Below are 24,155 nucleotides of genomic sequence, written 5' to 3'. Positions count from 1 at the left end.
GGAGGAACGCTGTCTCATTTTTAACTGTATCAGTTTTGTATGTGGTAGAAATGACAAATAAAGCTATTCTTGACTCTTCATCATGCAAGGTGAATTTCCATATTGCTTAATACCGATATGTGAGTAAATAGTTTTTCTCATCAACCTGTTTAGACATGTTATGACACACCTCTGAAACAGGTAGGATTTAAACCTGGGCATCATGATCCAGAGGCAGGGACTCTATCACTGAGCCATAAGAGCCCCCATATGTGGGAAAATAATAAATAGTACCACTTGAGCTTGTAATACAAGATGCATAGTCATCTCCTGGGATATGATTGCGTGATTATGTTTATAACATTCAAGTATAATTTATTTTTTGATCATCTAATCTGGCCTGCTAAATTCATTCAAATTATTTTCCCTTCAATCTCATCAATTTCTAGATTTAAGAATCACTTCTCAGATTTCATCCTAGTTTTCATTCATTTATATTTTTTGAATAATCACCCAAACTGCTCTTGGATTTTGGAAGTAAGCTTTCATCTAATGTACTTCGTGTTAATTTTCTTTTCTTTCTTGGAGCCAATTGTTTTATTTATTGTTTTCTTTCTCTGTCAATTCCAGGTTGATTCGCAACTGGTAACTTTGGTCTTTATTTGCTTTAACCTGACCCTAACTGGATGATTAAAATTGTGCTCCTACTTGTCAATTATTGTGTTTAAACCTTTCCCATTACAAAGGAACCTCAATTATCCAAATATCAATTATCCAAATATCGGATTATCCGAAGGAGATCTCGAGGTCCCGATAGAAACATTACATCAAAGACGTGTTTCCCACACTGATTGCGTCTTTTGTTTACAGTGAATAAACAGGCACTGTCTCCAAATGACTGACTGCCCACCCTCTTTCTTTCTTCCCATACTTTCCCTGGAGTTCTACACAGGGGTGTATCCTAAGCCCTCCCTTTCCCAAATAATCTGTCCAACATTATCCTGTAGAGGGCAAAGGTGGAACCTGTCAAAATGTTGCAGGAAAAGGTTGTGTGTGTGTGTGTGTGTGTGTGTGTGTGTGTGTGTGTGTACGTGCGCTATTTGGAGACTCGACCCCCCATGCTGCCTTGTTGTCGATGTCCAGTCCGGCTGCCCAGAGGGGGTGGGGGCAGATGGGGTTGGGGGGGGCGGGTGGGGAGCGGTGTTGGAAGGAGGCGGAGTGCGGTGTTGGATGGGGGCAGATGGGGGGCAGTGTTGAATGGGGAGACGGAGTTGGACAAGGGTGGGGGCTCGCGTGGGGTGTGCTGTTGCCTCATCTCCTGAACAGGGAACAGACTTTAAAAACTCCGAGCCCCAAAGGAAAGGCATTTAATCGATTAACCGAATAATCAATTATCTGAATGAAATAGTGCCCGTCCATCTTGTTTGGATAATCGAGTTCCTATGTATAAGCTTTTTTGAGTTGATTTCTTTTTACCCAGTGCTCTCCCGAAGTTTGTACTGTTCTATACAGTACTGAAGCCTTAAATCGTAACTCAAAAAGGTCCACTATTTGAATTATTCATCTCCAGGAACAATGACATATTCCCTATAACACATTGTGCAAAATAATATAAATTGTGAGATAAAGATAATCTTTAAATATAGTTTTCTTCAGGATGGTCTAATTGTTTGGCAGATTGTCGGAACTCAAGTGGTAAATAATCCAAGTTGGGGCAATGAAAACCATAGGCCTGCCAAATCCTAAAACATTCATTGCTGTAGACACACTTAGACCAGAAGCTGAAGAGGTATTAGAAAGGATTGAGGGGAAACAAGGAGATTTCATTTTTCACCAAACATCAACTTTAATAAATTCTGGGTACTGTATATTTAGGGTTCAACCACATCTCCTAATATATTGCACTTACTTAAACCTAGTGATTATCATGTCAAGTGATGATTATTATTGAAAAGTAGATCCACTGAAGAAAAAAGTTGTTGCTTGATTTGGATTAAAAAGGAATTTTAAATAATTGAGTATTGTATGGTTGATCACATAGAGTCATAGAATCACAGAGTCGGAAACAGATCCTTTGGTCCAACCAGTCATATATGATTAGATTAGATTAGATTACTTACAGTGTGGAAACAGGCCCTTCGGCCCAACAAGTCCACACCGCCCCACCGAATGCTGAACATAATCCCAAACTAAACTAGTCCCACAAGGCCTGTTTCTGGCCCATATCCCTCCAAACTTTTCCTATTCATATACTTATCCAAATGTCCTTTAAATGTTGTAATTGTACTCATATCCAGCACTTCCTCAGGAAGTTCATTCCAGATGTGAACCATCCTCTATGTAAAATGTTTACCCCACATGTTTTTTTAAATCTCTCTCCTCTCACTTTAAAAATATGCCCCCAGCCTTGAAATCCACCATCCTAGGGAAAAGACAACTACCATTAACCTTTAAGAATAGCACTTCTGAAACCATTAGGTCAACACAGACATTGTTGGCTCAAGTAAAAAATACTAGTAACATAATAGCCTATAGAAAGATTAAAATTCATTGGTTGAATTCACAGGGAGAAGCTTGGCAACTCAACAGTTGCCCAGGTGCTAACGTTTGGGTAAGATTAATGCACTTAGGATATTGATCATTTGTTTATTTGTCTGCATGTTAGTTTGTTTTTTTTTCTACATTCAATTTGCAATTGATAAGATCTCTGTCCATTTTTAAACTAAAAGTCTGTTTTATGCAACATTACTGCTCTTGTATCTTTATCTCTTTGTGTTTAATCCAAGTGTCTACTTTTCTGATATTGACTGCAAATTAATACATAATTACACAAATCTGTAGTCCAATTGCTGAACTGAATGCATTATCTTTTCTTTTTATTGGATCAGTTACTACTTCAATATATAGTTACATGGCATAGTACACTGTGTTACTCACATCAAATCACCCTATGTGTGTATGTAAATATGTGTAGTAAGTATGCATGATGTTGCATTACTCCACAATAATTTCACAGGTCACTGAATTTCTACATTTGTAATTTGTGTACTCTGTTTACTACCATGCATTTATGTATGTATACTTAGATCGATTTTTAATGATAATTTATTTAAAATATCTCCCTGTGTTATGAAATAATCATCCATGTGAATCTAATTCATGGTATTTGTAACAATGTAGTTGCAGATTCTTGCTAGTAGGTGCCTCCGTAAAATAAGTTTTTGAAGTCTTCTCCCAACTTCATTGTCAAACACTGTATACCACTAAAATGATTAACTTACAGAGCAACTCTACAGACTATTCATTAAAATAACCGCATGCATCAGCATAGCATTTGTTATGACTAGGTAGGGAGAAGTGAATTGGCTCCCCTCTTTTTGGTTAGCTGCAACAAAAATCTAATGAAATTTTTAGCAGATGGTTATATCTCACTTCAATAAAAGTATGGTTAACTTGTTTACCAGAAACAATTAAGAAATCAATTACAAGATTTTCCTAAGTAAAAGGAAAAGCAATTTTATTACTTGATAATCCCAAGAAAAACAACAAAACTGCAACATAAAACACAAGCACAAACATGGATATTAAGTTTAAAAGGGGATAATGTGAAGTACAAAAAGGGAAAATAAAAGAATATGCTTTGCAAAGTCCAGTTTAGGGTATTCTTAAGGTAGTAGGTAATAGGTTTCGCTGGGGATATCCTAGATTAATGGCAACCATGCATATTGTAATTCTCTTTGAGATCTCAGTGAGCAGATATTTCTGTCCAGTTTGCATTATCATCAGGTGCTTTGTTTTTTGAGAAACTGAGAGAAAGTAGGGACAGAGACACAGAAAGAATGTTGTTGTAAGTTCTCTAACAGTTCTGTTAGAATCAAAACTTTAAAAATAGAACTGGTTTATGTACTCTAATATCTGAGCTCCATGTTTTCAGGTGCTTAATTGCAGGTGATTTATTTTATCTCCAAGACATAGTTGATTGGTTTCTCTTCCTTTAGAAACATGTTTATTGCAGTTCATACTGCTTGTGGTTTATTGTTGATTTCATGTAATTGTCCCAGCATGTGCCGGGGGCATAGCTTTAAATTGATAGATAAACGATAGATGTCAGAGGTAGTTTCTTTACTCAGAATGGAGGAGAGGGCGTGGAAAGCACTGCCTGCAATAGTAGTAGACTGGCCAACTTTAAGGGCATGTAATTTGTCATTGGATAGTCATATGGACGAAAATGGAATTGTGTACGTTGGATGGGCTTCAGATTGGTTTCACAGGTCGGCACAATATCGAGGGCGAAAGGGCCTGTATATTGCTGTATGTTCTATGTTCTATGTGGTCAGATCGTCATCACTATGGCCATTATTAAATTATGATTTTCTTATTTGAAACCATTTCAGTCCATGAAAATTGTCGGTATTAAAATAGGTGATGTAATTAGAAAATTGATTAATATTTTATCAATATCATGACATGCTTTTACATTCAGGCAAAAGTGAGGACTGCAGATGCGGGAAACTAGAGTGGTGCTGGAAAAGCATAGCAGGTCAGGCAGCATCTGAGGAGCAGGAAAATCGCGTTTTGGGCAAAAGCCCTTCATCAGGAATGAGGGAGGGGCAAGTAGCAAAGAGTACAATAGTGAATGGGGGTGGGGATGGAGCTGATAGGTCAGAGGGGAGGGTGGAGTGGAGAGGTGGGAAGGGAGATTGGCAGGTAGGACAGGTCACGAGGACAGTGCTGAACTGAAAGGTTGGAACCTAGGGAAAGGTGGGGGGAGGGGAAATGAGGAAACTGATGAAGTCCACATTGATGCCCTGGGGTTGAAGTGTTCCGAGGCGGAAGATGAGGCGTTCTTCCTCCAGGCATCGGGTGGTGAGGGACTGACTGTGGAGGAGGCCCAGGACCTGCATGTTCTCAGCAGAGTGGGAGGGGGAGTTGAAATGTTGGGCCACAGGGCGGTGGGGTTGATTGGTGCAGGTGTCCCAGAGATGTTCCCTGAAGTGCTCTGCGAGGAGGCATCCAGTCTCCCCAATGTAAAAGAGACTGCATCGGGAACAGCGGATACAATAAATGACATTGGTGGATGTGCAAGTGAAACTTTGATGGATGCGGAAGGCTCCTTTGGAGCCTTGGATAGTGGTGAGGGTGGAGGTGTGGGTGCATGTTTTGCAATTCCTGCAATGCTACCTTCCTCCACCCTTCTCTCTGACCTATCACCTCCATCCCCACCCCCATTCACCTTCTCCCCATGCTTTTACATTGAGCAAATCCTAATGTACTTCATGGTGGTGTGGTCAGAAATAAATGGATTTTGAATGTACTTGAAAAGGGGATTTTACAGGAGAAGTTAAACTGAGAAGATAACCCTAAGACTGAGAGTTGAAGGCAACTAAAGTTCACATCGGACAGATAAAGATGGAAATGTGGTAACAGGTTGAGGATAAAGCACCCAGTCTTAACACAAATTGGAGAGAAATGTCCAATGATCAAGAACTCAAAGAGATATGCAATATTCAATTAACCACAAAATGCAAATTCCAGAAGCAGAGTATTTGATGAAGTAAGGGTGTGAGATTTTTAGATATTTCAGATATAGGAAGGGCAAAATCTTCAGTTAAACACAAAGATCTAAACGTAAAGTTGTAGGCTGTTCGTAATGGACAAGTATGAATGAGCAGCACTTGGTGTGAGATATTTTGGTACAGTGTGTTATTGGGCTTGGAAGTGCTCTACGTTGGCATAGAGGCATGAGGGGCTAAGTGGAGAGTTTGGTGATTTAACTTAGTATAGGGAAGCATGAGTAACCATGCAGGATGTTTAGTGATCATTACCCTGCAAGGTGGCATGAGGAGTACTTATCTTTCAGAAGTTTCCCTTATGCAGAGGGACTATCTCTATTGTTCATGCCACCTCTGATTTGCTGTCAACCACACTCTTTAAAAATCTGGTCATGCCCAAAAGGAAAAACTGCAGTAAAACTTGATGCCAAAACAGAAACCATTGGAGAAACTCAGAAGTTCTGGCAGCATCTGTGAAGAGAAAGCTGAAGTCATTGCAGGAATTGAAACATTAACTCTGCTTTTTTTGTCACAGATGCTGCTAGAACTACGGAGTTTCTCCAGCAATTTCTGTTCTTGTTTCAGCTGTTCAGCATCAGAAATCCTTGTTTTAATTTTGTGAATGACGCAGAACAGTGCTCCAGTATGATCAGTATATTAACTTCCAAGTATTACCTTTTTTAACTGTATTTTTCTCTCTGGGTTTATGAAACAATGGAGGAATGTTTCATGCCAACTCTGCATCGGAGCTTGCCAGGCTAGGAGTGATAGGTGCAGTCTCAGGATCTGAATCAGCATGTCCCAAGGGTCCTGTAAACTGGGCAAGTTTGTTAAATATTAAAAAAAAAGAACAGTGGCATTCAAAAAAGAACTTAATGTCGTATAGAACAGTTTATATTCCTAAGGGACAAAGCTAAAGAGGCAAAAGAAAACATAAAACTGAAAGAAATAAAATACAGACATGCAAAAAAACCCACATTGAGTGGAAGAATTTGTGGGAACAGCAAAGAGTGGCAAAACCAATTGTAAGATTTACAAAATATAAGTATGAAAATAAATTTGTGAGGGATATCAACTCCAGTACTGAAAATAAAGAAAAATGCTGGAGATCACAGGTCTGGCAGCATCCAAGAGAGAAAGCAAGGTAACATTTCGAGTCTATATGACTCTTCATCAGAGCTGATGTGAAGTGTAGAGGGGACAACATTTATGCAATAATTGGAAGGGGGGGGGGTGGGTTGCTAAGGCAGAAATGGGGTTGATAGCACAGATTGAGTAATCGGAATGTGAGAATGTCAGAATAAAGGTATGTTGCCTACCAGAATGGAAAGAACAGACAGTCCACACCTAAAGAGTAGGGCGCAGGGAGAGGACATGGTGACAGATAATGTAACAACTAAATCTAACAGAAAGGGAAGGAATGGAAGAGGGTTCAGAATCTGCAGCTGTTGAATATTAAGTACACAAGATTGTAAAATTCAGTTTGGCAGTTAGAAACACCAGTGTTTGGCCATTCTCACATTCCAATCACTTAATCTACACTATTAATACCCTTTTTTCTCCAGCACTGCATCTCTCCTTCCACTATTGCATAAATGCTGCTCCCTCCACATTTCACATCAACTCTGATGAAGAGTCATCTAGACTTGAAACATTAGTTTGCTGTCCCTCCATGAATGCTGCCTGACCCACTGTGATCTCCAGCATTTTTTGTTTTCAGTACAGATTCATGCATCTGCAGTAATTTGCTTCTACTAAAACCATTACTTTTTAAAATCACTCATGTTATGTAAAAGAGTGTGTAAGTAAAATAGCAGTAATGAAGAAAATAATAAACAAAAAATGAAATAACTCCACAGAGGCCAATATCCCATCACCTAGTCACCCTGCACTTGCACATGGACAGCCCTCGACACTGATCCAGCTCCCTAGAGCCAGCCGTCAGAATGAACAGGATATATGACATTCCTGCTCATCTGGTCCAATCAAGGAAATCATATTCTATGAGGATCACCGGGTTGATCTCATTGCAATCACTACACCAGATAGTTTTCATCCCAGGGTTTCACAAAAATATTTCTTGCATAATATCGTGAAGAGTAGGTCTGACATGATGGACTGAATGTCTGCTTTCAGTGCTTTAACAATTCTCTGACTCTGTGAAGTAGGTGAGAATATTGCAAATGGCCCACAATAGATTTCTAAACTTCTCTCGATTCAATTTCTAATCCTTTAGATCAATACTTACCAATATTTCTTTACCTCCGTGAGCTCAATTTAAGGCCCGAATTTTTTGTGACTATTCAATAATAACTGTTGGAGCTGGAGCATAGATGTACAGTTGTCATAACTTGGTCAGAATTCCACAGCTGCTAATCTGCATTGGAGCTCATGATCCCAGTATTTCAGCTTGTAACCCCATTTTCGGAAGTCCTGCGTTAGATTGCAAAATTAGGTGTGTGAGAGAGAGAAAAACAGAGAACTACAGATCAATTAGCATAAATATCTTGCCTTACAATTATTAGAGTAAGCTGTTAAAGATAAAGTGACTGAACACCTTGAAAAATTTCAGCTGATTAAACAGAGTCAGAATGGATTTATAAAGGATATGTTATGTCTGATGAACCATTAATTTTCGAAGGGGTGACTAATATAGTGGATAAGAAATATCTATTGAAAGAAAATATTATTTTGTTATTTTGTTGATATGGATATCAAGAAAGCATTTCACAAAGGACCATTAGTGAAAGCTGAAGCTTATGGAATTAAAAGCCTGGAATTGACCTGGTAGAAAATTGGCTGAGAAGCTTGATTGAAGGAATAATGGCCAGGAAATCTAATAAACTGAGGTTAACTGGTGGTATCCACAAAGATCTGTGTGGGCTGTCAGCTGTTCACCATAGTCATCAAAAACTTGTTTGGTGGTATAGAATGCCACAATCCCAAGTTTACAGTTGATACAAAATAGGTGAAAGCAAGGACTGCAGATGCTGGACATCACAGTTGAATGTGTGGCACTGGAAAAGCACAGCAAGTCCAGCAGTATCCAAGGAGCAGGAGAATTGATGTTTCGGAAGTAAGCCCTTCATCAGAAAATTCAATATAAAAATAGGTGGTAGAGTAGGCAGAGTAGATGAAAGTACCAAATTACTAAAGTAGACTAATACATTAAGTGAATAGGCAAAAATATGGCAAGTGGATTTCAAGTAGGCAATCATAAACCATCTATTGTTTTTCTGAGCATAATTAGATTAGAATCTCTACAGTGTGGAAACAGGCCCTTCAGCCCTACAAGACCACACTAACCCTCCAAAGAGTAACCCACCCAGATCCATTCCCTTACTCTATAGTTATCCCTGACTAATGCACCTAATCTACACATCCCTGAATGTTATGGGCAATTTAGTGTGGCCAATTCATCTAACCTGCACATCTTTGGATTGTGGGAAGAAACTGTAGCACCCAGATGAAACCCATGCAGACACAGGGAGAATGTGCAAACTCCACACAGACAGTGATCAGAGGCTGGAATCGAACCTGGGTCCTTGGCGCTGTGAGGCAGCAGTGCTAACTACTGAGCCACCATGCAAAATTGACCATTGGAGGTATAAAGAGATTTGTGCATTAATAAACAGGGGAAAAAACTCATGAAGGCTGAAGGAATGTTGGCACATATAGAATACAAGACAGTTGAAGTTGTTATATGATGCAAGTCCTGCTTATATGATTAGATTAGATTACTTACAGTGTGGAAACAGGCCCTTCGGCCCAACAAGTCCACACCGACCCGCCGAAGCGCAACCCACCCATACCCCTACATTTACCCCTTACCTAACACTACAGGCAATTTAGCATGGCCAATTCACCTGACCCTGCACATCTTTGGACTGTGGGAGGAAACCGGAGCACCCGGAGGAAACAGGGAGAACGTGCAAACTTCACACAGTCAGTCGCCTGAGGCGGGAATTGAACCCGGGTCTCTGGCGCTGTGAGGCAGCAGTGCTAACCACTGTGCCACCGTGCCACCCACCGTGCTTATATCATACCTGGAGTACTGTGAGCAGATCAGGACAACATAGCTTTCAAAGGTTAAATTGGTCTTGTAGGAACAGGACTATAGGTCTACTAGAATGATATCCACACTCCAAGGGTTAATATATGAGGAGAGACTACACAAGTTAATATTGCATTCCCTCAAATTCAAGAAATTAAGACTAAGGTGAAATTGTGTCTGAGAAATCTATTAGAATTCTTTGAGGAGACAACAAGCAAGATAGATAAAGGAGAAACAATGGATGTAATATATTTAAATTTTCAGAAGTGTTTCATAATGCACTATATATTAGACTGCTCAAGAGGATTAGAGCCCATGGTGTTGGCAGTAGCATATTGGTATGGATATAGGATTGAAAAGTGAGTGGGACAAGGGGAGCATTTTCAGGATGGAAACCTCTAACTAGAGGTGTACCACAGGCCTCAGTCCTGGAGCCACAATTATTTACAATATATAGTAATGAGGAAACTGAATGTACTATAGCCAAGATTGTGGATGACATTAAAATAGGTAGGAAGGCAAGTGATGAGGACGCACTAGGATATAGACAGGTGAAGCAAGTGGGCAAAAACTTGGGCAGACAGAATGTGTGAGTAGGTGAGGTTATGCACTTTGGCAGGAAATGTTGTGGAGCTGAATATTATTTGAATGGAGACAGACTGCCAAAAGTTATGGAACTGAAGGATTTGGGAGTCTTCATCCATGATTCACAAAACGCTAACATCTAAATTCAATGGTTACTAGGGAAGGCAAATAGAATGTTGGCCTTTATTCTAAAGGGGATGGAGCATTGAAGTAGGTAATGTTTGCTAAAACTATATAAGGCATTTGTTACACCATAGCTGGAATAGTGAACAGTTATAGGTCCATAATCTACATAAAGATATAGAGGCATTAGAGGCATTTCAGGGAAGGCTCGCTGGGCTTATACCAGGTATGGAGCGACTGTTTTATAAGGAGAGATTGAGTAGGTTGGGCCTGTACTTGTTGGAATGTAGAAGAATGAGTGGCAACCTTATTGAGTTTATAAACTTCTTAGGGGACTTTACAGTATAGATGCAGAAGGGTTGTTTGCTCTTATGAGAGTCTAGGACAGGGGTGCATAATCTTAAAAAAAGATGATACACATTTAAAACAGAGAACAGGAAAAAATTATTCTCTCAGTGTGTAGTGAATTGTAATTCTTTACTGTGGAGGCCATTGAGGCTGGGTCATTAAGAATATTCGAGATTTTTAATTAGTAAGGGAGTCAAGGTTTATGGGGATAAGGCAGGAGAATGGAGTTCAGGATAATGAAATCAATCACGATATAATTGGCAGAACTGGTTTGATAGGCTGAATGGTTTACTTGCGCTCTTGCATCTTATTGTTTTATGATTGATTGAAATTTTCAAAATATTACAGTGACGATACAATCTATTTCTACCTGTTAGAGAGTATAGGATCAAGGGGTTCACCTGAAAACGAATCTGATCTTTCAGGAGTGCAGAAGGTGATAGAAATCTCTCCCTCACAAATTACAATTGTTGCTCCCCCAATTGTTAGTTTAAAATCTGAGGTTGACGTATTTTTGTTAACCGATTATGCGGGTTAAAGGTGGACATTGGAAGATTCTAGTGGCGATGTCCTTGAATAGTGCAAAAAGTAGCTCAATGGCCTAGGCTTGCTTGCAAACGTACACTGTGTATGTATCAGTTTACCTCTGTGTGATGGAGGCATGCAAGCATTTGCATGATGGTTTTGTAATGTGAAGAGTGAATATTTATGTGTAGCATGTAAATATGCAATGTGCACGTTGCAAGTGTAGTGTTCCGAGCGCATTCACTGCAGCTCACACATCATTTCCAGGCTTGTGCTTGCTAGCTCTCCTCCCCCACCCCCTCACACCCCTCCCCCACACCCGCGGATGAGAGCGAGGCGGATTGACGTCAGCGGCGCGGCTGTCTTCCGGTGGAGGTGACAGTGACTGAGGAAACTCGTCCTGTTGCGGCCACTTCCAACAGGGTCCCCCGCTCCCACGGACAGCTTCGCCCTCGGCTCCAGCCCGTCGCCCCCTGGGATCGGGTGGAAAAGACAGCCCACCGGCACCCCGCCTGCTGTTGTTTTATTTAAGGGGAACGGGGAGCTGTGGGGAGGGAGGGTGGGTGGTGTGGATTGGAGGAGAAGGTGGCGAGTGGTTGCTCGGCGCCGAGTTCACTCGCTGTCGATCGTTCCTCAGGCTTTTGAAGCGTTAACTGGGTGGTTAAGATGGCGGCCGTGGGGAGCGGGGAAGAAGAGCGCAGCCTGCGAGAGTGTGAGCAATATGTCCACAAACACAACATCCAGCAGGTCCTTAAGGACTGCATCGTTCAGCTCTGCATCGCCAGGCCCGAGAAACCCATCACCTACCTCAGGGAATACTTCGAGAAACTCGAGAAAGTGAGTTGAGACGGCAGCAGGTTTCATTTTCTTTAGAAAAAAATGGAGCGAGTGGCTTTGTTTATTTTTTGGTGGGGGGGGGGGGGGGTGTTGATGATTAAAAGGCAGTTGAACTTTTTTTTTGCTTCGTGTAACATCAAGCTTCTGTCGTGGGGTGCTTGATGGCGAACGTGGCAGGCCGACGCTTTAATGCCGACCTAAAAAGAGTGGTTGGCGACAAAAAAAAAATCGTCTGGGTCATGTTCGTACATACATTACTGAGCAGTTAACGGACCAGAGACAAAGGCAAAGCAGGATGTAAGCAATCGTTAAGGTGTTTGTTAGTCAGCTGTTTGATTGTTAATAGCGTTGTAGGTATGGTGAAAAAAATCATGAAGGTGAGTAACCGCACGCTTAAAAAGATTAATATTAAAAGTCTTTTGTTTTTTCCGGACAGAAATCACCTGTTTACCTAGGCACAAAAGTATTGGGACATTCTGGGTAATCAGTTTCGTATGATCTATCTTCATGGCTACAGCTTTGCTCCAAATATTAGTGGCACCTAGTCTAGAGACATTGGTGACTGCAACATTGACGTCAGAACTCTTTTTTTTAACTCGTGAGTTAGTAGTAACGTTAAATCGCTTTGCATCATCTTGTGATTTACCAGATTTGAATGAAGTAATTGAACATGTGTAATCTTGTCTATCCAGTGGATTTCTTCCTTCACTTTTTCTTCTGTTCCCTCTTTTCCTCTGTCCACTAACAGTGTACCTCTGAGCTTTCAATTTAATTTCACATTTATGTATTGCCCCCTTGTCATCTGATTATGACTGGATTATACTTGATTCATGATTCTTCAATGACAGGATAGTGATGCAAAATATGTAAACCAGTCTTGATGTTCAATTAGTTATTCACCAACGGTTCCTCTGAAACCTTTCCACCATCTATGCCACTTACCAGGTGTTCTATTAAGTACTCTGCACATGTCTATATGAAAACACTTGAACCTCAATGCTATATGAAACAACCCATTGCCATTGTAAACATTCACCCCTTCTTTACATCCTTTGTGATCTGTACCTTCAGATGCATGGCAACCTGCAAGTTCTACTCTAAAACGTGCTTCATTCTGACTTGGAAGTTTACCAGTCTTTCTTTCTTTGTCACTGGGTCAAAATTCTAAAACTTTGTACTTGTGGTAATATTGTTATCATGTGGGCTATAATGGTATGTTGTTTCTTAAAGATGGCACAAACAGGCATTTAGTTGGCTATGGATGGCAGAAGCTTTGCATAGTTTGTGAAAGTAGTTTTTCTTCAAAAGTAAGGAAGAACTCATCAAATAAGTTGTCTCATAGCACCAGGGTCCCAGGTTCGGTTCCAGCCTATTTGCAAACTCCACACAGACAGTGGCTATTCTTCCTGTGTCTGCGTGGGTGTCTTCCAGATGCTCTGATTTCCTTCCACAATCCAGAGATGCGCAAGTCAGGTGAATTGGCCATGCTAAATTGTCCATAGTGTTAGGTGCATTAGTCGGGTAGGGGAATGGATCTAGGTGGGTTACTCTTTGGAGTGTCATTGTGGACTTGTTGGTCCAAATGGCCTGTTTCTGTACTGTAGGGAGTCTAAACTTTTTTATTTAAAAACAAAAGTGGGCTTCTTTGTTTACATACTTCATGCACAATATTGACAATGTTTTTGCAAGGATTAAAGCTTAGAGTGAAGGGAATGAAATTCTGAAGTCTCTTAAAGTTTGCTTATACAGTCTCCCAGTAAAATTCCAATTACATGTAGAAAATTCTGTAAAATGTTGCTGGTCAATAAAACTTGTTTGCTGTTTAAAATATCATCATTTTTTTCAGTTAACAGAAATATTTATATTTTGTTTTACTTTGGAGCTCTGGACAACCACCATCAAAATCAAACAATGACAAAATTTATACATGACTTGTAAACTGTAATAGTGTGATTGTCGTGTATACAGTATTGAGCTGATTTTACTAAAAGTTCAGATTACATCAGTTCTAACATTGCTTAGTCATTTGCCTGTTTTATGTTTGTATGAGATGCCATACAAATCTCCATGGATGGAGATTTGACCAAATTGGCAATGATTTGCTTATTGATCTATTTAACAAAATTAATGCCAATTCTGACTGCCTTTTTAATGAATATTTTGTTTGCAAATAAGTTGGCTGATTACAAAGTCGGGGAACAGGAAACTCGACGCTTCGGGCAAAAGCCCTTCATTGCTGATGAAGGGCTTTTCCCCGAAACGTTGATTTTCCTGCTCCTCGGGTGCTGCCTGACCTGCTGTGCTTTTCCAGCACCACTCTAATCTAGACTCTGGTTTCCAGCATCTGCAGTCCTTGTTTTTACATACATGATTACAAAGTTGGTCAAATTTGGCAAAAAAACTGGGAATTATTAGAATTGATTTGCAGAAAGTTAGCATTACAAAATTTAAAAGTATTTAAAATTCAGACAAATTTGGGGCATTTTAAAGGAATAAGCTCTTTATTCAATAATTAAACAAAATCACTGGGGAATCTTCAGAAACTTCCATTTTTGAGTATGTAACTAGCAGTACCAACTAAGTCCAGTTCAGTGGAATGTGCACCATAAGCAATTAGAGGTAGGTTTACCAACCTAGCCTGACCAACTTTGAACATTATAGCTCCAAAGGACACGATTGTAGCAAAACGAGCAATGAGGTTGTTTTCTCAAGACTTGAACTGAGTCATGAGGGAAAGCCTTGTGTATTGTTTATTTGTATCAGCAAAAGAATATTGATTTTTTTTTGGCATACTCTGATTATTTTTTGATAACAGCATTTTGACAGGAGTTGACGATTTGAATGACCAGTGAAGATAAGTCAAGGTGATGATTTAAAAACTGAATTACTTCAGAATTACACTGAACTGGAAGTTTGCAAAATAAATTGTTGCAGAGGGGTGACTGTTGAACTGGACATCCGTTGCTAGTTAGAAGACAAATCCTAAGTGTAGGTGCTTTTTTAAAAAAAAAGTTCATAGAATATGGGTGTCATTAGCTACTCACGCGTTTATTAACCATCTCAAATTACCCTTGAGCAAATCATGATAAGCTGACTTCTAGTCCATTCTCTGCAAAGACAGCCACGATGCTGTAAGGGAATTGTATTTTGACCTAGTGAGAATGAAGGAATGAATGGTGATAGTTTCAGGTCCATATGGGGAGTGCCTTGGAAGGGAACTTGCATTAATCTGCTGCCCCAGGCCTCCAAGGTGGTGGAGGTCATTGGTTTGGATTCTGCTGTGGAGGAGACTTGGTGAGTTACTGCATTATGTATTATAAGGGAGAGGCTATGGTGTAGTGGTATTAAGCCAGAAACTCAACTGATGATCTAGGGCTCTCAGTTCGAATTCTGCCATGGCAGATAAAGGAGTTTGAATTCATTAAAAGATAAAGTCTGGAATTAAGAATCTACTGATGACCATGAAATTAATTGTCTTTCTAACTTCCTTCAGGAAAGTCAAATTGCCATCCTTACCGATTTTGGCCTACATGTAACTCCAGGCCAACAACAATGTGGTGAACTCTTAACTGCCTTCTGAAATGGTAAAAACAATGACTGCAGATGCTGAAAATCAAATACTGGATTAGTGGTGCTGGAAGAGCACAGCAGTTCAGGCAGCATCCAACGAGCAGCGAAATCAACGTTACGGGCAAAAGCCCTTCTGAAATGGTCTAGCAAGCCACTCAATTGTACTCTGCTGCTTCTGTCATGAATGAATTTTGGTATCAATCAATTGGGCTTCTTTATTCCATCAAACTCCTTATCAACAGTGGTCAGACTTCGGGGAGACAGATTGAGTTATTGTGGAGTTCTGAGTCTCTGGTTCTTGTAGCTGTGTTCTTTTATAAAGGCTGTTTGAGAATGTTGAAAGTGGGGGATTCTGAACATGAAGAGACATCCTGTTTGGGATGGTAATTGCCTGATGCTTGTGTGACACAAACGTTAGTTACTGCATTTCAGCCAAAGCCTTAATGTTGTCTATGTCCTGCTGCTTCCGGACACGGACTGCTTCTCTTTATGAATGTGCTGAACGTTTATCAGAAAGCACCACCTTCATCAACTTAGAGAGAATGTTGGGTTCTTTTCTTGAGGTTTCACACAAGAGATGCAATTCACACACACCAAATTCTGCAAACAGTTAAAGTTTATTAAAGCTCGATGACCCTTCTGATACTCCTCGCAGGCGTGCAAAGTTGAGTCTGAAGAGAGACTCTGAACAAAGAAAACACATTCCTTCTCTTTCCCCCCCAAACCCCCGTTACCCCAAATATAATGGTAAGATGATCTGGTAATACATATGCAAGTGCCCTAACCCTGGGGAATCGTTATGCAGACGATTTCCTGACTCAGTGATTCCCCAAGACAACATAGGTGTGATGTGTCCGAGTTTCGGAGTGGCCCTGCAAATTAATTCTGGCTCTGTTTCTTCAGACAATGTAGGTGTGAAAGGCTTCAGCATCAGGGATGATCATGCACGTGAACCAAATTGGCTGGTGGATGGCTGTGAAAGTATTTCTGAATGGAAAAAATTAACTGATAGTTTAATTTGTTAATAGTAGGGGGAGTAGTAGCAAATGACTGTCTAATTGGAGTAAGAGTCCACATTCCTGCATGAATGACATCTCTACCCACTCCAGAATGTTCAGTCAGTGCGGTTTAACCCTTTAATATTACATTAATGTCCAGAGAGATATTCCAATTTAATCTTTAACATTACAAGAAGATCACTGAAGTAGCTGAAGATGATTGAGATTGATGATTACTACCCTGAGAAACTGCTGCAGTAATGATGGGCTAAGGTGATTGATCTTCAACAACCGTGACCACATTCCGTTGCGCTAGGTGTGACTCCCATTTTGCAAGACTGCATGTTGCTGTTGTTGGTCAAATGCTGTCTTGTTACACTCCTCTGCTCAAGTTCAGTTTTTGTCCATGTTTAGACCAAGGCTCTAGTGAGGTCAAATGCTGATTAACCCTGAGTTTGCGTTCTGCCAGGGCTAATGAGCAAATAATTCAGTTACAAGTATTGGTTCAAAGCACTGTTGCCAACTCCAATCACTTCACTGAAGGTAGACTGGAGTGGTGATTGATTGGGTTTGTCTTGTACTGTTTTATGTGCACAGCACGCATCTAGTCAACTTTCCATGCTGCTGGGCTGATGCCATCATTGTAATTGTACTGCAGCAGTTGGTTAGGGGTGTAGTTGGTTCTGGAGCATGTAGCAGTACTGATGTTGGAATGATGGCAGGGCTTTTTATCTATCTGATGTCTTCAGCCATTTCATCATATCACATGGAGTGAATCTAGTTAAAGGCTGGTATCTGTGATTTTTGGGATCTCAATGAAGCTGAAATAGATTATCATGTGCACTGAAGGTGAATGTAAATTCTTCAGCTTTGTGTTTTGCACTGATGTGATGGGGCTGTTCATTTGAAGAGGATGGTGTTATTTGTACAACCTCCCTCCTCTCCACCTGTTAATTATTTAATTGTTCTCTGCCATTTTTAACTGGATATGCAGCGCTGCAGAGCACAGATCTGACCTGTCAATTGTGGAATTGTTTAGTCCTGTTTAATACATGCTATTTGTATTGTTGGCTGTAGATGTAGTGCTAGTAATGCGGTGCTATTAAAAGGGATAGCACAAACTACAGACCAGTCAGTGTAACATTGCTGATAAGAAATATATTGGGAAAAGGTTTGTGGGTTTATTAAAATCTGTGCTTAAACTGGTACAGATTAATCCAGCAATGGTCAATGTGGAATTATTCAAGGGAGGTTGTCTAACTTGATTTGACTTTGACAGTATCATTAGGGGGGTTGATGAGCGTGGTGAAATTGATATGGCCTACCTGGATTTTATCAAGTTGTAAATGCCAAACTGATCCAAAAGTAAAAGCCTTGGGATTGAAGGAAAGTTGCAAGCTAGATCTAAAATTGATGCAATGGCAAGGCACAATGTGATTGGATTGGAAGGTATTCTACAGGGCTCAGTGTTGGGTTCTTTGCTTCTTTTGATATATTGCAATAATTTAGAAAAGTATACAGGAGATGTGATTAAATATACAGACAGAAAAAAAAGTTATAGAACTGGCCTGAAGGTAGAAGACAGAGGGTGATGGTGGATAGTTGATTTTGAGACTAGGGCCATGTGACCAGTGGTGTGCCACAAGGATCGGTGCTGGGTCCACTGCTTTTCGTCACTTATATAAATGATTTGGTTGTGAGCATAGGAGGTATAGTTAGCAGGTTTGTAGATGACACCAAAATTGGAGGTGTAGTGGACAGCGAAGAACATTAGCTCTGAGTACAACAGGATCTTGATCAGATGGGCCAATGGGCTGAGGAGTATGCAGATAGTTTAATTTAGATAAATGCGAAGTGCATTTTGGAAAAGCAAATCAGAACATGGCTTATACACTTAATGGTAAAGTCCTGGGAGTGTGGCTCAACACCTTGGAGTGCAGGTTCATAGTTCCTTGAAAGTAGCATTGTAGGTAGACAGGGTAGTGGAGAAGGTGTTTAGTATGCTTTCCTTTAGTAGCAGTTAGTATAGAAGTTGGGCGGTCATGTTGCAGCTGCACAGGACATTGGATAGGCCAATTTTGGAATATTGCGTGCAGTTCTGGTCTCCTTCCTATGGGAAGGATGCTGTGAAACTTCAGTCAGGATTTACAAGGATTTTGCCAGCGTTGGAGAGTTTGAGCTATAGGGAGAGGCTGAATAGGCTAAGGCTGTTTTCCCTGAAGCATTAGAGGCTGAGGGGTGACCTTAGAGGTTTATAAAATCATGAGGGACATGGATAGGATAAATAGACACGGTATTTTCCTTGTGGTCGGGGAGTCCGGAACTAGAGGGTATAGGTTTAGGGTGAGAGGAAAAATATAAAAGGGACCGAAAGGGGCAACTTTTTTCATGTAAAGGGTGGTGGTGAACTGCCAGAGGAAGTGGTTGAGGCTGGTACAATTACAGCATTTAAAAGGCATCTGAAGGGTATATGAATAGGAAGGATTTAGAGGGTTATGGGCCAAGTGCTGGCAAATGGGACTAGGTTAGGATGTTTGGTTGGCATGAGCGAGTTGGATCAAAGGATTTGTTTCTGATCTATATATCTCTATAACTCTAATTGATAGGCAGGGAGAAAGCTGGTAGGAAAATATCAATTAACTACATAGGCAGAAAAGTGTTAAATACAATTCCTTCATAAGTATAAGGCAATGTATTTTGGTTAGGTAAACGAGGTAGGGGAGATCATATTAAGTGGTAGAACATCCTAAAGTGCAGAGAGGAATTTTAGACTACCTCTCCACAAATGTTTTTTAAGACAGTTGGCCAGATGCATAAGCTGGTTGTTTCACCTTTATTAGGTGAGTGATAGGATACAAGAGCAAACAAGTTGTTGCTCGTAATGCCTGAATACTAGACATCAATTGTGTACAGCCTGGTCACACATTACGTGGTGGAATGTGCTTGCCCTCAGTAGAACACAAAGAAGAGCTGAGGATGTTGCTATGAGTTTTGGTGAAGATTTAAAGATTGTGTATGCTGATGTTTTCTTTGGACTGGAGAAACTTAGGGGCAAATTAATATGCATACAAGTTTAAAGACTGGTTAGGAATAGTGTGGTTCTCTTAACAGTGATGTCACGATGTTAAAACAATTAATAGGCTTGAAGGGGCATTGAATTCCTGTCCATAGGTTGATAGGCCTAAACTCACTGTGGTGGGAGAAGCGGAATCTCATCGCATTTTAGAAAAAAGTCTTTGGGCATGCATTTGATGTGCCATAATCAATTCAGATATGAACCAAGAGCTCAAAAGTTGGATTTGGCTGGATAGCACTTTCTCAGTCAGCACAGCCACTTTGAAATAAAGATCTTCTCTGCTGTAAATTTCTATGATATGACTCCTTATTGCTTGAATTATTATTATTTATGGGAAGAAGCTAGTGACAACCTTTTAGTCTTGTGTGCCTTGCTCCTTTCTAAACTTGAAAGAAAAGCTCAAAATGAACTTTTCCTACATAAGAAAATTCCGGCTTCTAAGTAAACATAGAACATTACAGGCCCTTTAGCCAACAGTGTTGTGCCAACCTGTGGAACCAATCTGAACTATTCCAAATTTACACTCTTTCATTTTCATGATTAGGTTCCCTATAGTATGGAAACAGGCCCTTTGGCCCAACAAGTTCACATCAACCCTCCGAAGAGTAACCCACCCACACCCATTCTCCTACTCTGTATTTACCCCTGACTAATGCACCTAACACTATGGGCAATTTAGCACGACCAATTCACCTAACCTGCACATCTTTGGACTGTGGGAGGAAACTGGACTACTCGGAGGAAACCCATGCAGACACTGAGTGAATGCGCAAACTCCACACAGACAGTTACCTGAGGCAGGAATTGAACCCGGGTTCCTGGCGCTGTAGACAGCGATGCTAACCACTGCGCTACCGTATCGTATGTTTATCCAATTTAAATACCCTAAAAGTTGGTGAATTAACTACTTTGTAGGAAGGACATTCCATGCCTCTATTATTCACTGAGTACACTATCTCTGACATCTACCCTTTATCTATTACCCCAAAATTTAAAGCTATGTCCCCTTGTGCTAGCTATCACCATCTGAGGAAAAAGGCTCACTGTCCATCCTATCTAACTGTCTGATTATCTTATGTCTCAATTAAGTCATCTCTCAATTTCCTCTATCGAAAACAGCCTCAAGTCCCTCAGCCTTTCCATACAGCACCTTCCCTCCATACCAAGCAACATCCTGGTAAATTTCCTCTGAACCCTTTCCAAAGCTTCCATATCCTTTAATGCAGTGACCAGAACTGTACGCAATACTCCAAGTGCGGCCACACCAGAGTTTTGTACTGCTGCACAATAACCTCATGGCTCTGAAACTCAATCCCTCTACCAATAAAAGCTAACACATAATATGCCTTCTTAACAACCCTATCAATCTGGGTGGCAACCTTTTAGGTGTGGACACGTACGTGGACACCAAGATCTCTCTGCTCATCTACGCTACCAAGAATCTTACCATTAGCCCAGTAAAGAGCCGTTGACCAACCAGGTCGTGTCCTCTACCTGTCCTTCACCTATCCCCACTTCACCACCCTGCCTCACCTCCTCATTTATCTGCAGCTTCCCCTCTACCCACTTCCAGTCCTGAAGGGTTACACCCGAAGCATCAACCTGTCTAGCTTGCTGTGTTCTTTCAGCTTTTTTTTTCTTATTTTCGAAGAGTCTGGTGTTGGAAAGGCACAGCAGGCCAGGCAGTATTTGAGGAGCAGGAGAATCGATGTTACAGGCTTAGGCTGTTCTTCAGGAACGAGGCTTGTGGGCCAAGGGGGCTGTAAAATCTTGCCAAGGGCTCTTTGACATTATCCTTTTAGGTGCTCAAGAGATGATGGCTTAAAAATGTGTTGCTGGAAAAGCGCAGCAGGTCAGGCAGCGTCAAAGGAACAGGGGAATCGACGTTTCGGGCATAAGCCCTTCTTTCTCCTTTCATATTTTGGTAAGGTCAGCATTTATTCCCCATTGCTATTTACTCTTGGAAATTCTCTCCATAAATTGCAACAATCTGTGAGATGAAGATATTCCCAAATTGGTGGTGGATGGGGGAGAGGGTTTGAAGTTAAAGGATGTTGGTCCATTGCCATTTTCAAGTCAAGCCCGTTTGTGACTTGGAGTTGATTAGTTTTCCCATCAATTTCTTGTCGTTATCCTTTTAGGTGCTAGAGAGATGATGTCAAAGAACCCTTGGCACGTTGTTACAGCTGCAATTCAGTGATTGAAGGGTTAATGAATGTTTATATTGCAGTTGCCGATGGACCAAAGTGCCTATATATTCTTGATTTTGAGCTGCCAGATCTGTTCTGAATCTATCCCATTTAGCATGGTGGTGCTGTACAGGTTGGTCCGAGAGTAAAACATGACTGTCTCCACAAAAGTTAGTAATGGCGATTATGAATACTACAATAGATGCATCTGTGACAAGTAGATTGTGAGGGTAATTTTGTTTTTCCCCCGCTTATGTTCTCTACACCTGCTGTAGAGCTGTTTGGTTTGGTAGCTGTATTCTTCAGAACCCAGTTAGCTTGCTCAGTAGGTAATATTACTGAACCACTTGAGATTCTGGATGTTATAACCCCCCCCAATGAATGTTTTGTCCTCTTCTTACCCTCATGCTTCTTCCAGGTGGGAATCGACTTGGAGTGTTAAATGATCAGCTGAGGTTGGGTATTAGGTGCCTATCAGCAGATTTCCTTGTCCACGCTTGACCTGATGGCATGGTACCTCATGGTGTCTGAAGTCAATCAATACTTTCAAGTCTACCCTCTTCTGAATGTGCCATCACTTTAGCTGGGTGTAATGCACTACTGGATCAAGATACATTCAGAGATGGAGATGGATTCTGGCTGAAAAAATATTTTTGAGTTTGACTGGAGTATGACAGATCTTCTAATTTTGCTATTAGTGAAATGGATTTTATAGGGTCCACTCATGCCTGCTTGGTCTGTCTGGCTTTATTCTTGTATATTGATGTTGTGTAGTGGTTGCTTGGGCATTACAGTGTAGTTTAAGCATGAAACACATCCCTGGAGTTTTGAGCTGCAAGTACTCCAAAACAGGAGTAGGACATGTGCTAAAGAGTGCTAGTGTTGTTTCTTGCAGTAATCTGCCAATTACTTACTCACCATGACTCTTCCAACCAGAGTTTCATTCCAGTTTAATTTAGTGGACTGAATTTAAATTCCCCAACTGCGATCAGAATTTAATATTTTCTTTGGATCAGTAGTTCTTTCTCTGGATTACTTGTGCAATAACATAACCCTTGTGATATTGTACCTGTAATTCATTCTGCCTGGTGTGAACTGCAGAAGGTCTCCTCATGACATTGAAGTCATATCCATCATGCTAACTTGATGTTGAATTTACATGAGTTATTAATTAGAGGATCTATCTCATCTATGTGTAAAAGTTCTTGTCTTGTGTGAAAGACTCTATTCAAAGTAAGGAAATGTCACCAAGTTGTTGGTTTAGCTAATAGCTGTAGACCAATATGAGCACAAGAGTTCCTTGTAACACTTGTCTTTAAGAGTAATTTATTGTTTACTGTATTTTTGTGCTTCCATGCAAAAAGTGCTGTATAGCTGCAAGTATCATATAGGAATTTGACTGTAGCTGTATGGTCAGAAAGAAAGCCAGAGATGGTCAGAAATAAATCTGAGCACCAAATAATGGTCAATAATTGGGAAAAATGTCAACCCTCCATTGATTTATTTCTTGTAATTAGGTTTTAAATTTCTGCTTTTTGGTGCAAGTGATTTTTTTTTTAAAAGGTGGTTTCTTTTATTAAGGAAATGCAAACTTTTTTCAAATGTAAAACGTAATGAGCTGAAATGTCACTATATTAAGTATAAGTAAGTTGCTTGACATTAATTTACTTCCCAAAAATTCTAAAACATTCTCACTTCTTAACAAGCAATTTGTGATCTAATTTAGTTTATATGATAGTTTTGAATGGCATGGTGACTTCACTGCTACCTCACAGCGCTAGGGGCATGGTTTGATTCCACCCTCTGGAACTGTCTGTGTGAAGTTTGCACACTCTCCTCCCTGTGTCTGCATGGGTTCCATCCAGGTGTTCAGGTTTCCTCCCATAGTCCAAAGATGTGCAGATTAGGTGAATTGGGCATGTTAAAGTGCCCAAGGATATGCAGGCTCGGTGGATTAGCCAAAGGAAGTGCAGGGGGTGGGTGTGGGTGGGATGTTCTTCGGAGGTTTGATGTGGACGTGATGGGCTGAATGGCCTGCTTCCATACTGTAAGGGTTCAGTGATCCTCTCTGATTCTAATGCATAGAATTCTGAAATGTAAATATCTCACTTTTTATGAGATAAAACTGAGTAAGTTCTGAGGAAAGATTACAAACGCAGGTTGTATTTCCTGGAATTAAGTTTGTGGAGTGATTTAGGGGAAGTTTCAAGATGCAAAGGTAAGCTGACAATGGACAGAGAAAACTATTTCTTCTGGCTGGGTAGTCTAAAGTTTGAAGCCAGATCTTTGTGTCATAGTGAAACTAGGCAATACGTTTGA

General features: G+C 40.5%; 1 protein-coding gene across 1 annotated transcript in view; it reads left to right on the top strand.

Moving 5' to 3' along the window:
* Nucleotides 1-11,517: 11,517 nt before the first annotated feature.
* LOC140464011 (cAMP-dependent protein kinase type I-alpha regulatory subunit) overlaps nucleotides 11,518-24,155 on the top strand; it is a 49,870-nt gene continuing 37,232 nt past the window's right edge. Inside the window, exon 1 of the mRNA XM_072558604.1 lies at nucleotides 11,518-12,003. Coding sequence (XP_072414705.1) covers nucleotides 11,833-12,003 — 171 coding nt within the window. The 5' untranslated portion in view covers nucleotides 11,518-11,832. The remainder of the gene's footprint in view (nucleotides 12,004-24,155) is intronic.

Source organism: Chiloscyllium punctatum, chromosome 39 (assembly GCF_047496795.1).
Source record: "Chiloscyllium punctatum isolate Juve2018m chromosome 39, sChiPun1.3, whole genome shotgun sequence".
Classification (NCBI taxonomy): domain Eukaryota; kingdom Metazoa; phylum Chordata; class Chondrichthyes; order Orectolobiformes; family Hemiscylliidae; genus Chiloscyllium; species Chiloscyllium punctatum.
This window is presented reverse-complemented; position numbering and strand designations above follow the sequence as displayed.